Consider the following 15815-nt stretch of genomic DNA (forward strand, 5'->3'; position numbering starts at 1 on the left):
GAGCCCGTGCTCCGCAACAAGAGAAGCCTCCACAGTGAGAAGCCCGCGCACCGCAACGAAGAGTAGCCCCAACGTGCCGCAACTAGAGAAAGCCCGCACGCAGCAGCGAAGACCCAACGCAGCCAAAAATAAATGATTAAAAAAATAAATTAATATAAATAAATACAGTTAGGATCGGTAGTACTGATTTTTCCCTTTACGCCTCAGGCTGTGACCTGGCTCTGCAGGCACCGTGGCTGCCTTGTCATCCTCCTCACCTGATCCTGCTAAGTCCGTCCAACTTAGCGCTATCGAATGGGTCCTTCTAGGACCTCTTGAGTCACCATGTCACTCTTACTAGCTTTAATACAACCTCTAATGCCTTTCTCCTGCAGCCAAATTCTGGTCTGGTGTTTCTGGCCCTCAACACTGTCCCTCCAGCTCTCATTCTTGCTAGCTGCTCTCCATTGCAAGCGTTCTCATTGCCACGAGCACACTTTCCCCTCATGCTTGTCACTTCCAAACAGCAGTCTTTATCTCTCTATATCGCCAAGCCGAGTCTTTCGGATCCTTCCTTACATCGCCATCTACGTTCCTCGGCACCTTTAGGTGTGTCATCTTCTTCTGCTCTCTAGACCTTCATGTTCTAGGCTAAATCTTACCTGACTTTTTGGTTATTACCTTAATCTGCTTCCTCTAGGAAGTCTTACCTGCTGTCCCTCTCCTCCCCCTACACATCGGTACTTAACCCTGTCACATCTTGCTGTAATTTCCTGTTTACTAGTCTGTGCACTGCTGAGGGTAAAGTTCATATATTGCTCATACTGTATTCTTAGCATCTAACATAATAGTTGGCACAGACTAGTTGTGTGATACAGATTTGTTCACAAGTGTCCATTATCATAATCCATCTAGTACTTACCATGGGATGGCAGCCTCCCTGCTTGAGGAATCCGAGCCACACAAGGTTCACGTTGCACAGATACAGAAAAAGTCAATCTGAAATCAGGTAGACCTCGACTAGAATTCTATCCCCATTATTTTACTAGCTGTGTGGTCTTTGGAAATTTACTTGCCCTCTGAAAGCCTCAATTTGTTCTTCTGTAAAATGAAGAAAAGAATACCAATCTCGCACAGCTATGGTGAGGATTAAACGTGACCATCTCTCCATCATGCTTAGATCACTGATGGGCATGGGATGGTGTGTGTGCGACGTACGTTAGTTCCTTTCAATAATCCCCTGTGTGTGGGATGAATGAGTGAGGACCCATCAGATGGGTTCCCTAAACTGTGATGGGGGCTAGGAGGGTTGCTTGCATCTCCTGAACTCACCTCCATTCTCCAGCAGCCAGGAAAGGAAGATGTTGAACTTGTTTTGGGTGGTGCCCTTGTCAAGCATGGAGGTGGGTGCTTTGCTTCCCAGATTTCTGACTTGTTAATAAGCAGCTTCTTTCTCCTCAGCTGAGAAGGTTTCATAATGAATTGGAACTGGCTCTGTGGTTCTCTTGAGTAAAAATGTCATTTTCATACTCTGTGAAATAGGTATTCAGTCAGTTTGTGAAATGTCTAATAAACAGGCAGGTGTCTAGGTGACAAGGGTCATGATGCTTCCCGGAGCATCTGTGAGCAAAGATGTTCGTGGCTCATGGTAAGCTTGGTGCGTTATCTCCTTCTCATTCTTAGAAATAGGTTCCCCTGGCACCACTGAGGACAGCTAAGGAGGAAATATGTCTTAAAAATTGACTTCCCTGTATAAAATAATAAGTGAACCCTCCCTGACAACAGAGAGCCTGCTGTGGGAGCTGGAGAGACTCCACAAAAAATGCCAATCACGAAACTCAAGGAGATGCTATACGTGGTTGTTGGTCAAAGCTGTGTGCTGACTCGCTGTATGGCCACGTGGTCATCACCTGGGTCTGGAACCTCATTGCTTTATCCCTAACCCACCACTTACTCCCACCCTCTATCTCCCCTCTACAGCTCTCTCAGATCATTTTCCTTCAACACCTCTTTGCGAATCATGCCTCACCTTCGGTGACCTTTCCTTAGCAGAGAAAGCCTCAACTTTTTCACCTGAATTCAAGTTCTCCTCTTGTCCCCACCATCCTAGCAGGGCCTGCACCAAACCACCCACCACCTGTCTACAAGGATCCTACTGGTACCACCTACTGCCTTCTTACAAGGACTTTGCGGTTTAGGCAAACCATGCACACACTGCTCCCAAAGAAGACAGGGCCAGGTCACTTAGAGTGCTCCTTTATGCCATTTAAATACAAAATTTCCTCGCTCGAGACCCTATTCCTACAACTCTGATACTTGACACTGAATTTTGAGCAATACTCTATATGAAAAAATGGGGATAGACATTGAGAGCACAGAGCTCATCTAGGAAACGTGCTTGGAATTGATTCTGCTGCAAAGAATCTATATCGGGGATCCAAAAAGAAAATCTTAATGTAGCTGCTTCAGGAGCTTACAGTATTAAAATACAATGTCAGCAATATGGTTTTATGCCAGAATTAAGGAAACGTTTTCTGACCGGAGCTCAGCTGAGCGTTCTTTCTGATGTTTTCCCTACATCTCGGTCCCAAACACAAACGGCAGGACTGCCATTGCTCTGTTTGTATTCTTGTGGCTCTCACCAGGGCCTCCTGGTAGCGGGAGCCAAGGACATTAGCCTTTGATAGACAAGAACTCAATGTGACTCCGTTCGGTCCTCAGGGTTTTATTCCATTCTCAGCGCCTTTAACCCACCTGGAAGAGGAACAGCCCCGAAGTAAACTTCATCCAGCCGTAGTCTGAATGATTTTATGAATATTACGAAAAATATCACGTAAATTAATGTGCACAAAACCTCCTTTTACATTTTGGTCTTGATTGCCATTTTTCTCTGTGTCAATGTACCCTCTTTTGCTATTTTTACTGAGCTTAAGCTAATGGATGATTGCAAAATGGGGAAGAGAGTGTAGACAGTGAATGATTGAATCTAACGTAATAGGGCTGCCGCTCAAGGGGAGAGAGGATGTAAGAGGTTCTCCAATTAGAGGCTCTGACTGCGGGTTAGCAAGCTACTCTTCAGGGATGAGAATTCCACCTGAGCTACTCTTCAGGGATGAGAATGTAACACCTGAGGGGTTACATTTATTAATTAGCACCTTAACGTTGATAGTTTTAATCACATCAGATTCTAGCAAAGTTCCGTTTTCTTAACTGGGGTCTTTATGGAGGTGGAGGGGCCAAACAGAAGAGAGAAAGAATAAAAAAGAAGAAAAGAAAGTTGAGGGTAGGCCAGTGTAGCCTAGACTCCTATTCTTAGGAAATCTTCTTTCCATGAATTTGCTCCTTCTTTTGTGTTTTAATTGTTAACCTTCTTGCTTAATCCCAGGAATGTTAAGGGTCTTATATTAATACCTACTTTATATTAGGCTCCATGTACACTCCTTATTACATGCATTTAATACAGGAATACATAATTTTATGACATGCATTTCATATTTTGTTTTGCTTTATGTATTATTTTCTTACACATATTATTTCATTCAATCCTCCTACCTTATGGGGTAGGTATTATTATTTCCATCTTATAATTGAGTAAACTGAGGTTTAGATAAAGGAACAGGCCCAGGCCCCCATCAGTAAGTGATGGAGCCAGGATTTGAATCCATGTATATGTGGCTTCAAAGAATAGGGTCTTAAACACTTCAAATCATGGTCTTCCACATAGTGTATTTGTCCTACTTAGAGAGTACTGGGTGGAGAGTATATTTTGTGGATTCTATAAAACTGATAAGAGAGTTGCACAAGTACCCAAATGTTGGGAAAAACTGAGAATTCCAGTCTATCAATCAATATCGTTAAAACCTATGCACATTGATTAACTGAAAAAGGAGTGATTTGTATCATTTAGGTCCATTTTTTGTTTTTCCTTTGGCATTTGTCACTTATTGGCTCTATGATAATGGAATGTCTCGTAAGAATATCCTTTCATGGTATTTTTATAGAGTAAGGTTACATAAAAAAGAAAAAATGCCAGGATTGTGTAAAGATGACCAAGATTCTGCCTTGCTATTAACCATGGGTCCTTATTTGAAAATTAAAAAAATTCTTCAAATGCTTGGGGAAACGGATGAAAATAAATGTATACATTGTCTAAGTCAGAAACCCTTCCTATTCCCTGTGTCTTTTTTTTTTTTTTGGATGGGAGGTAGTGATCAATAGTTGGTTCTATTCTGTTATCATCTGTGGTTGAGTTCTACTTATGGATGATATGAAGTTGCTGTTCCATTAGGGGATCTTAATATATTTCCTTTTTTTCCTGATCGCAGAGGCAGGGACCTCTCAGCTCTTACGAAGATCCTCGAATGGCCTGTGGTCTCCAGTCCACTTATCACCTGCCGAGAGCTTGCTACCCCTTCTGGGATGAGATGGCCACTCAGGAAGTGCCCACTGGTCTTGAACACTGTGGCTCAGGTAGGAACATAAACGGAGGCTGAGACTGAGGATGGAGTTGAAGGACAATGGCAATTGGATGAGGGCTGCATCCTTCATCCTCTGCTGTCACAGCTGCCCTGGCTCACGTGGGTACCAGATGCTATTATTCTATGGAAAGTCCCAGGACTTTTTGGTCACTTTGAGTGACTTTATTCTCCAGTGACAGGAATACTAAACTCTAGGAACGGGCCCACGCGAGGTTGCTTTAGGTCTTCATTTTGTAAATAGTTCTCTCCACTGTGCCTGTCCCGAGCCTTATCCACTTCAGCCTGGCTGTTGACAAAGGACCTAGAAGGTTTGCAGTCATGAAGTGTGACAGATAGACAGAGTGAACTAGTCAGCCTTCTTACAGGACGTACTTTCTTCCATTCGTCTTCTCCTTCCGTCATCCTCTCCCGCTCTGCCCAGGCCCGCCTGCATCTGTCTTCTTTTCCCTCGTCCCCTTTGTCTCTCTTCAACTCTTCCTCACAGAAGCTCCTCTCGAAATTCCCTTCACTCCTAACCTGCTGGTCATGGTGCTGCCCTCTGGTGAACAGAAGCCACTCTCCCAAGGACTGGAGAAGTTCAAAGTCCTTACTCCATTCTTTTTTGCCAGAGTCACTGTGTTTCTCACAAATTCCACTAGCCCTTGCTTACCTGCCAGCTTTTTTTCTTTTTTTGGTTTATTTTTAATACAAAATGTAAATCATAAATTTAGGGCTTCTGAAATGATTGATTCTGACATTAAGTTCAATGTTTCATGAGATCAGGGTATGATAATATATCCAAGTACCAAAAAGCCAGTGTTTTCTCCCAGGATGAATTCTTAGCATAAGAAATTTCATAACTCTTACAGATTGAAAACATGTAATTCTGATGAAGTACATAGGGGAAAAGCCACTGGAAACTAACTTAAATGCAATTTTGTTTGTTCAGTATCTCTTTACCCTATAAAACTATATGGTAAACTTCTTTTATAATAGTGGAGAAATAAAGAAAATGTTAGTTTTGTTGTCCATACTGTATATTTCACTGAAAATAGACAGACACACAGTGAGATGCTGTAGCGCTTGGTGGAGGTTGAGAAGGATGGGAGTCCGCTTCTCCGGGGCAGAATGAAATCGACTCCTGTGTTCCATATTGTCTTGACTCAATAGCCCTTGATCTTGGAGGTATTCTTTGGTACTACCTTGGATCTCAGACAGGATAACATTTATGCTGCCACTTCCTGCCTGGCATCTCATTTCCCCCAGGCATAAATACAATGGTCTCGGCTATTTACCCATTTCATGAGGCGGCAGAGAGGATATTGTAGCTGCTCACAGGTTAGACTTAAGGACTTAAAATTTTAACAGATGAAAAGGCTGATCCTTTAAAATTCTAAACAGAATATAGATTTTGTTTGTATAAGCATGAATCCTGTTCATGCCACTAGGCTTTCTTTTTTTAATCAATAATTATCTTCTCTTCTTTTATTTATTTTTTGACATCTTTATTGGAGAGTATTTGCTTTACAATGGTGTGTTAGTTTCTGCTTTATAACAAAGTGAATCAGCTATACATATACATACATGTCCATATCTCCTCCCTCTTGCGTCTCCCTCCCACCCTCCCTATCCCACCCCTCTAGGTGGTCACAAAGCACAGAGCTGATCTCCCTGTGCTATGCGGCTGCTTCCCACTAGCTATGTATTTTATATTTGGTAGTATATGTAAGTCCATGCCACTCTTTCACTTCATCCCAGCTTACCCTTCCCACTCCCCATGTCCTCAAGTCCATTCTCTACGTCTGAGTCTTTATTCCTGTCCTGCCCCTAGGTTCTTCAGAACCTTTTTTTTTTTTTAGATTCCATATATATGTGTTACCATACGGTATTTGCTTTTCTCTTTCTGACTTACTTCACTCTGTATGGCAGACTCTTGGTCCATCCACCTCACTACAAATAATTCAGTTTCTTTTCTTTTTATGGCTGAGTAATATTCCATTGTGTATATGTGCCACATCTTCTTTATCCATTCATCCGATGATGGACACTTAGGTTGCTTCCATGTCCTGGCTATTGTAAATAGAGCTGCAATGAATATTGTGGTACATGACTCTTTTTGAATTATGGTTTTCTCAGGGTATATGCCCAGTGGTGGGATTGCTGGGTCGTATGGTAGTTATACTTTTAGTTTTTTAAGGAACCTCCATACTGTTCTCCATAGCGGCTGTATCAATTTACATTCCCACCAACAGTGCAAGAGGGTTCCCTTTTCTCCACACCCTCTCCAGCATTTGCTGTTTGTAGACTTTTTGATGATGGCCATTCTGACCTGTGTGAGGTGATACCTCATTGTAGTTTTGGTTTGCATTTCTCTAATGATTAGTGATGTTGAGCATCCTTTCATGTGTTTTTTGGCAATCTGTGTATCTTCTTTGGAGAAGTGTCTGTTTAGGTCTTTTGCCCATTTTTGGATTGGGTGGTTTGCTGTTTTGGTATTGAGCTCGTGCCACTAGGCTTTGAAGTCTTATATCTCCCAGTGCAACAGAGATTAAAGCTCCCTTGCCTTAACGCTTTCAGCTCTGGATGGTGTTTCTGTAGCTACCACTTTACAGCTCACTACCTCTTATTAATACATGCTATGAGTAGCTGAGGTCATCTCCACACTCACCCATAGCCTCAGGATCAGAATGTCTCATATTCATAGCAAAAAAGTCTTGGCTCATCTCTTGTTTTAGCTAAGAAGTATTGACACATAAATTCCCAAGTGAAGATGACTTTTGATTCTCCTCCTTGTCAAAGTTCTCAAAGGTAAAATAGTTTTTATTTCAGGGCCAATGAGACACAGTGTCTGTAAAGAATTTTAAGAACCTCAGGAGGAAGCGGCTTTAAAATGCAAGGACTGGTAGTCATGTAATAGAGTCTACTTTCCACAGTTTACTTGTTCAAGAAGGAGGAAGCCGGGGTCACCCAGACTGATGGTTCTTGGGTAGGATGGGAAGACGAGGGCACATAGTAACCAGTCCTAAAATGACCTGGGTTGTCACCAACTGCAGCTTAGAAATGCTAGCAAGCTTCCACGTGGGAGTGGTGCTTTGGTGGCACACGTGATGTCTGTAGTTCTCTCCGTCCTAGGCTTCTTCTGATGGAAAGATCTCGCAAGATCTTTTAGCTTTCCCAGCCCCTCCTTTGCCTTTTGAGCTGTCCAGACTAAGGGGTTGCGATGATTATTTCTGGGCTGTGGTCCAGCCCTCCTCAGTGATGGGTGTCCTTTGGAAGGAGATCTTGGGGTTACAGAGAAGGAAGATGAAGACATAGACCAATCGATGATTTCTCCAGCTGCAGCGCATTTCCTTGGAGATGTGTTGAGTAAGAAGAAGAGAGAGAAAAAAATACTCTCCAGTTTTGTCATCTTCTTTTATGCTATTTATAACTTCAGTTTCCTTCCTGTCCTCCTGGCCACCCCTAGCCCTGCTTCCATCTCACGTTTGTGCTCTCAGAAGGGCTGAAGGCACTTCTTTTGTAAGGACTACACGTCTGTCAGTGCCTGGAATGCCCGGCAGGAGGGGCCATCGAGGATTAGGGTCCTTCCTCTGAATGCTGTTCCTGTTCCGAAGGGACTGAGGCTGAGAGGGGGGAGAGGAGTGGAGGGAGGGGGGGGAGAGAATCAAGCTCAGAGAGAACGTGAGTGGGGGAGAGGTTACCAGGTGAGTGGGTCAGAATACTCAGTAATCGAGACTAGTCGATAATCGGTTGGCTAGAATAGCTGGTTCTGAGGAAACAAGAAATGGTGTGTGGAAATGGACAGAAAAGAAAAAGTGGGCATTAGTAGAGAGATGGAGGATACAAGGAAGATAGACTGAAAGATGAATGGGAAGGGGAAAGAAGGGGAGGGGAAGATAACATGAAAGAGAAAAAGAGATGAATCTCAGGACATTAACTCTCCAGCTAAAAAAGGAAGCCACATTTGCATGCAATTGCCCGTGCAGCTGTACATTTCTTCATGACAATCTTGTAGTCATCATTTTCTTTCATTTCTACCTCCTCCGGCTCGCCTCTTCCCCCTCCTCCGGATCAGCCTGGAGCCATTAACGAGAGCCAATGGGGACGGAGAGTGGGGTTCTGCATGAATGAATGGGCTCTTTCTGTTCTAAGCCTCTCCTCATCCCTCTGCCGGGGAGACTCGTGAATCAATGGAGCCCCTTACATGAGACACGGCTGAAATGTCTGTTGCTGTGTATAGTCCGACTAGAGTGGAGTCCACTGGCCCTGCCTCCCCTCTGTTCTCTTCCTCTGTTTTGTCCCCCAACCTCAGCCCTTTCTCTCAAGCATCATAGCAAGAAGCATTGTATTAAAACGTCAGTCTCTTGTTCCTCGTCTCCAGGAGGTCACCTGAATTTCACTACCATTAGCTGTCATGACTAGTTCTTATCCACGGCCCCACGGAAGGGATGGAGTAGATGGCAAACTATTTTCAGACAGAGGCAGTGAGCTCAGAGTGGTGCCCAGACCCAGCTGGAGTCATGCGATGCCTGCTTTCCACAGGGAACCAGAGGAGCGACATCAGAGACCCAACTGAACACCCGGCCACACGACCGCAGTGCAGCCCATCCACTGATAGCTGTCCATATTTGACTTGAACCTCATAGCTGGGATGACCGTGAAAGACAACAGTGTGTATCAGAAACTATGACACACTTTCAGAGTGATAGACTATCAAAGTAGTTTTCATTTCAGGGATGGATCTGTCTTGAAACAGCTAAACTTACAGAGGTGCTCTCTGACCAAAGTTCACTTTTGCAAAATAGTTGCTTAGAATTGGAAAGCAGTCTGCCGCTTCAGAACACAGTGAACCCAACTCACCCTCGTGGGACTTAACCTATGGTCTCGTTACCGTGGTCCTTGATTTGAGAAGCAAGACAATACTTTTTTTTCTTCTTGTATCATGCAGTTTGGAATGTTTTTGTCATGGGTCACAGTAAAAATCTCATCTACCCACATTCATACTTCTCATTCTTTGTGAGAGAGGAAGTATACAGTCTAAGGTGAAGACTCCAGCCTCTGGACCCAGATCGATGGGGCTTGCCCATCAACCCTTCCTAACTGTGTTACCTTAGACAACTTACTTTATCCCTGTACTTCAGTCTCCTCCTCTAAACCAGTGTTTCCAAGTGTGTCAGAGTCACCGGAGGGCTTGTTAAAATGCAGGTTGTGGGGTTCTATCCCCACGGTTTCTGATTCACTGAGTCTAGGGTAAGGCTCAAAATTTGCATTTCTCACAAAGTTCTCAGACGGTGCGATGGCAGCTGCTGGTCCGAAGACCATGCGTTGAGAACCACTAAGTTAATGTATGTCAATCGTAAAGCAGTGTCGTCACTAAGCAAGCGCGATATGAACATTTGCCGCTGTAACTCATTGTCCCAAAGTGCCCGAGAGTCCAAAAATGTCTGGGTATCATTGAATCAGAAAGTGACCCCTTGATGGGATGAACACTTTGGGTGGCCGGTACCAGGCACTGGAAACTGAGAAGATAGAGAGAGAAAGGGGAAGCTTCATGCCTTGTCTCTCAGCAACTTTTATTCGGAGGTGTATGTGAGGCTACATTTACGCGATGAGGAGAAATGGTTCCTAGATGAACTATCACACTTATTTATGAGATAAAGTTTGGGGTGACTTTGGCTCTCACTACAGTATTTAAATTTTCTGAAAGAAATTTACTAGCAAAGTTGTAGAACAAAAGAGTGTCTTTCCCAAGTAAACTTTGGAAGTTCAAGTGGGAGGTGTATTGAGAGTCCGAGTTCATGGTCTCTCCCAGGCCAGACGGCCAGGCGGCTGGGAGAGATCAAACCTGGGCCAGTGTTTGGAAAGGGCTATCGACAACCAGGTGGGAAGTTTCAGCAGGAAAAACAGATGCCTCTAATTTGGCTTTTAAGTGTTGAGAACATTGAGGGAATGCCAGAGAGGCTTGTTAAATGGAGATTCACCTTGCTCTGAAATGTTTATTCTCCTAGCAGCCTTGTTCTTTCTGCTGGCCATCTTAGACGACCCTGTGGTTTAAAAAAAAAAACGGTTTTTCAAACTCCATCTGCTGCACATATCTGTTCTTTCCTCATTTGGGGTATGTTTTCCTTTTCTAAAGGATCTGTTCCAGGTTCTCTGTTCTTCAAAACAGTTCTGATTCTGTGTGTGTGCGCGCGCACGTGCCTTTGTCTGGGATGTCGTAATGGGGACCGTTCCTCTCGGGGAAAATTTCGACCTTCTCAGAATCTGACTTAGTTGTGTTTAGAAGGGGGAAACTGTAGCCCTGTCTTAGGTTTCAGCCTTTCACGGGAGGCTCCCGTTGGGGCCGAGATGCCCTGACAAGCAGCCTCCAGGGGACAGCGCTGATGGAAGCTTAATGCAGGAAACCCTCTCCTGACCTGCATCCCACCTCCGAGAGGACCAAAGACTGCAAGGAAGAGAGGCTGGAGGAAGAGCCGCGGATCTGCCTCGCCCTGGTAGTGCATTACGAAGAGCATCCGTGTACAAAAACTAGCCTATGCCCTTGCTCTATCATTTTGTTGTCTGATCATGAGATTTCTACAAATGCCTGAACCTCTTCTCCATAAGTGAAGGATGTTTCTCTGGCTGTGGATTGAATTTGCTCCTATTTGCCAATGTTACACTGTCGCATCCATCCTATTCCACCCCTCCACCACCACCTCGGTAGCTTTCCAGCCTACACTATTTCATATTCAGATTACAATCACTTTCAGTATAAGTTTTTTTTAAATTAATTCATTCATTTTATTTATTTATTTTTGGCTGCATTGCGTCTTCATTGCTGCACGCGGGCTCTCTCTAGTTGCGACGAGTGGGGGCTACTCTTGTTGCAGAGTACGGGCTCTAGTCAAGCGGGCTTCAGTAGTTGCGGCACGTGGGCTCAGCAGTTGTGGCTCGCGGGCTCTAGAGCACAGGCACAGTAGGCTTAGTAGGCGCACAGGCTTAGTCGCTCCGCGGCATGTGGGATCTTCCCGGTCCAGGGATCGAACCCATGTCCCCTGCATTGGCAGGCGGACTCTCAACCACTGTGCCACCGGGGAAGCCCCAGTATAAGTTTTTGAGTATAAGCTGAAAGGTACTGGGTCCTAGCAAAGGGTTAGGGGGCGTGGTGGAAAGAGCAAGAACTCACCTGGGATCTTGTCCCCTCACCTTTAACAGGTGGGATCCTTACACTTACTTCAAGGAGTTCTTGTGCTATTAAATGGGGTGCTATACCTCAAAGGGCCTTATAGAAGGTTATCAGTAGATGCTACCTTTTCCTTTCACCATGATCTGAGTGTGAATTTAAGTGGCCCAAGAAACCTGGTGTCCCACCCTTATCTCAGGAGTCTTGCCCACGCTCACCCTGCCCCAGACTAATCTGACACCTGCCAACTTTACCTTCCCTTGTGTCCCATTTTACCAGTGAAAGGAGAAGGGAGCCTGGTGAGGACCAGAGAGAGAAGCTGCGGGTTAGAGACCTGTGTCTCTCCGCAGTGATTCCAGCAGCACAGAGTAGGAAGGGTTGTAAAGACCTTCACAAATGTAAATCACCTCTGTAGCTCCGCGGGAGGGAAGGTAACCTAGTGGGAGAAACCGGGGCCGCGGTTAGTGAGTTACGAAGAGGATGCGAGCTCTCAGTTGGCAGTCCTCCAGTGCCGCTTCTCAAAAATCCTAGGAAGTAACAGCATTGCACTGGAAGTCCCAGGGGGCTGGGGAGAAAAAAGTTCTCTTAACTTTTTCAAACCACAAATATTTGGTCCGAGTTGGGAAAAGGTCCCCGGGGCACGGAGTTCTTATTTGATTCAAGCGGTCTGACCCCTCTTAGGAACTCGGCGGGGGTAGCGGGGGCTGGGGACCCTGGTGGAAGCCGCCTGGCGTCAGTCCTCCCTCTGCCGCCCTCGGTGAATGAAGCGCTGGGTGGGTGAGGGAGCGGGGGCTGCAGTCCGGCGGGGGGAGGGATGCGCAGAGGCAGCCTGTTGTTCTCAGCGTCTGGCCGCCGACTCTTCCTCTCTCCAGATGTTCGCTGTGTTTATAGCTGCTGAAGCAGGAGACCCAGCTCCCTCATTAATAAGTTTCTTTCCTGCGCTGCGGCCAGGGGTCTCAGCCCCAGCCTGCAGCTGGGAGAGGCGCGGTGGAGGAGGGAGGAGGGGAGGCGCCCCTCCCCCCCCCGCCTCCGCGCGCCTCACCCCCTCCCCGCCTTCCTCCTCTGCAATCCTCCCAAAATACACGAGCACACAAAAAGAAAAACACCAGCAGATTTTTTATTTCAGAGAGTAAACACTTGGGCCGTGGGGGTCTGGAGGTTATGGGAAAAGAGGAAACCATCGGGCTAATCAGGCCGGCACACACTTCCCCTGCTGAAATAAAACAGAAATCATTGCTCCGCAGGCCGGCGGTTTAACCCCGGCGCTGCCAGCGAGGCGGGCGCAGGCAGGGCCCGCCCGGAGGGAGGCAGGGCGTCCGGGAGGACGGGCTGCAAGATCCCGGCCCGGGCGGGGAGGAGAGCCGCGAGGAGCGCACAGCCTTTCCATTCCGTCGTGGGTAGCGCATCTGTCCCGAGCCGAGCTTGAGAAACAGACGGTTGGAACAGAAGAGATTCTGGGCGTAGATTCAGTTTTGCAAGAGGCTGGAGGGAGCTCCAGATGGGTTGCGGAGATCCATGAGGTGGCTCAGGGAGACAACGCTCTGTCCGGCGCGCACGTGCGCACGGATCCTGTTGGGAAACGAGCTCGGGCGTTGCTGAGACTCGTCTGGACCGAGGTTTTCGCCCGGCCACCTCCCAGCTCAGCGAGCCTGGCCCCATCACTGACCCCTTCTGGGTCTCAGCGTCCTCATGTGTGATACAATAGTGCCTGCCTCACAGAAATACGGTGAGGGACAGGAAACCGTACTGAACGTGGAAACGGCAAGCACCAAAGCATGGCTCTCAATTCATGATTTCATAGATTACTTTCAACTGATCAGGTTCCTCCCTCCGCCCGCCCCCCTTTCCTTCCTTCTTCCTTCCTTCCTTCCGTCCTCTATTCAGTGCCTTCAGCTTCCATCTTCACTCACTCGCCTCCTTGCTGCCTGTCTGGAGATCGTAAATATCGCATGGGTCAGAGGTCATAAGTCAAACATGGGACCTAATTGCACTCTGCGAGAAATTACCTTCCCACTGATGTATAGGGCAACCTTTGGCTCTCTCTGAGGCTGCCAGTGTGAGAGGCCCGTCAGCTTCGGTTCTGACCCTGCCCCCATACCATGGTATAGTCAGCTGACCGTTCCCCAGCCCCCCACCCCCCTTCACTGTGAGGATGTGGAATGGGGACCCTTCCTCCACTGGGTTCCTGCACAGTCCGGTTAGATTCACTCAGCACCTCCATAGAAACATTTGACTCTTTTGGACTTTCTTGCTATTTAAGAAAACAGACCTTCGGAACCTCTCTGTTCATCCTTGCAGGGGGCATTAAAAAAAACAAAAAAACAGGGGGCTTCCCCGGTGGCCCAGTGGTTAAGACTTCGCCTTCCAATGCAGGGGGTGCAGTTTCGATTCCTGGTTGGGGAGCTAAGATCCCACATGCCTCGGGGCCAAAAAACCAAAAACATTAAACAGAAGCAATATTGTAACAAATTCAATAAAAACTTTAAAAATGGTCCACATCAAAAAAATCTTTAAAAAAAAGCAAAAAACAAAGCTACCAATTCCTGAAGTTGTTTTTACCAGTCTTTTCCGTACCTCCTCAGACTTGCTGAAGTGGACCTTAAGAAACAGACCCCAGTGATTTCAGTATCCACAGACCCAGGGTCCTAGTTGCCTTTGCAGTTGTCACTTGATTCCTTACCTGCTTCAGACATGTTTTTTATCAACCCTGACAACTTCCTGCTGAGTCTCAGACCTGTAGATTCTCATAGAGAGCAGGGGTGCTTGATACAGATGAGTTTCAGAAATGTGGGATTCCCTCTGAAACTGTGTGCAAGGATGTTTCTAAGGGTCTGTAGCTTTCCTCCGATTCTCAAGTGATCTGAGGTCCCCAGGAGGTTAGGGTACCTTTGTACCCCCTGGTAGCACTTAGCATGTTGTACTTAGCGAGCACGCCAAGCATATTTTGTTGAACTGGGTTGAATTCACTTGTAAAGCTTCCTTCCTCTCAATCCCTTCTCACCACTCTGGTCGGTCCCAAGAGATTGTCTTTAAATCTGGAAACTGTTTCCATCCCATTGTCTCGGAGGCATTGGGCACGGATGCCTTGTCTGAAGTGAGGCCACTTCTCTCCTGTTTCCTTTTCAACATCTCCCTTTATCTCACACTCCTCAGAATGATCTCTCCAAACGCCCATGAAGGGTAGGGACCTGTGGTGTCTCCACTGGGAGGTGGAGGCGGGATGGGGCAGAGCCCTTGGGCCACTTCAGAGCAGCACAGAAGCATCACACTGTGATCTGCTTCTCACGGACGAGCCAGTGAATGAGAGATTTTCCCAGCATCGCTGTCTCATGCAGTGGGGAAAAATGAGCGGTAGGGACGGTGCCTCTGAAGAGGGATGGAAGTCCAGAGCCAGCACCCTTCCCACAATGGGGGGAGAAGCCACCGCGGCACGTAGAGTTCCTTCACTCCCCCAGCCACTGCCTCTGATGCTGGCCGTCCTTTGGAGTCTTAGCTCTAATTTCCGTTCTTTACCTTCTCTTGGAACCATTGGCTGTTACATCCTCTGCCACAAACTAACTTGGACAAGTGGAGACCATTTTCAGAGTCTCAAATTGAGCACGAGGCATTACCCCACACTGGTCAGCTATTTGGAGCTGCCCAGGGATGGCTCAGCATTTCCTCCTATGGTCAGTAAAGATGGACATTCTTAACCGAGCAGGCCTATAGCCTGCATCCCGTTGATAGGCTGAATATTGGGTCTTACAATGAAAGTGGCTGAAATGTCTGTAGCCTGTTCCTGGTCTGTTGAGTAAAGATTGGAAATTACAGAAAAGTTGTCGTGTTTCCTTCAACCACATCCAGAATATTCAGGCATTTCATCAGTACTTTGTGCTTGGAGTTTAAAGTTCCTAAACAACAAAACCAGCCTACCATGGTGCAAAGTTTGGTTGACGTTTAGTGGTAGTTTTTTGTTTTGTTTTCAGCATGGTTCAGATCCCTCAGAATTTTCAGTTAGATATCTGTGCTTATCTACCAATCAATTAAGAAATTAAAAATGTAGAGTAAAAATAGTTCCTATCCCATTCTTCTTCAATTTTAAATAATCTTATTGTAGGACGTCCAGGAGAAGGTCTGCCTTTTTCTAGAACAACTTGAGAGGTAGAATAATTGCCATTCACGAAATACTTTCTCTAGGCTAAGGATCACACACGTGTGGTCTCTTTGACTCTTAC

At 46.2% G+C, this 15815-nt stretch overlaps 1 protein-coding gene across 1 annotated transcript in view; it reads left to right on the top strand.

Moving 5' to 3' along the window:
- ETS1 (ETS proto-oncogene 1, transcription factor) overlaps positions 1-15815 on the top strand; it is a 125331-nt gene that overhangs the window by 24137 nt on the left and 85379 nt on the right. The window contains exon 3 of the mRNA XM_065883254.1: positions 4305-4449. Coding sequence (XP_065739326.1) covers positions 4305-4449 — 145 coding nt within the window. The remainder of the gene's footprint in view (positions 1-4304; positions 4450-15815) is intronic.

The sequence above is a fragment of the Phocoena phocoena genome, chromosome 8 (assembly GCF_963924675.1).
Source record: "Phocoena phocoena chromosome 8, mPhoPho1.1, whole genome shotgun sequence".
In the NCBI taxonomy this organism is placed as follows: Eukaryota; Metazoa; Chordata; class Mammalia; order Artiodactyla; family Phocoenidae; genus Phocoena; species Phocoena phocoena.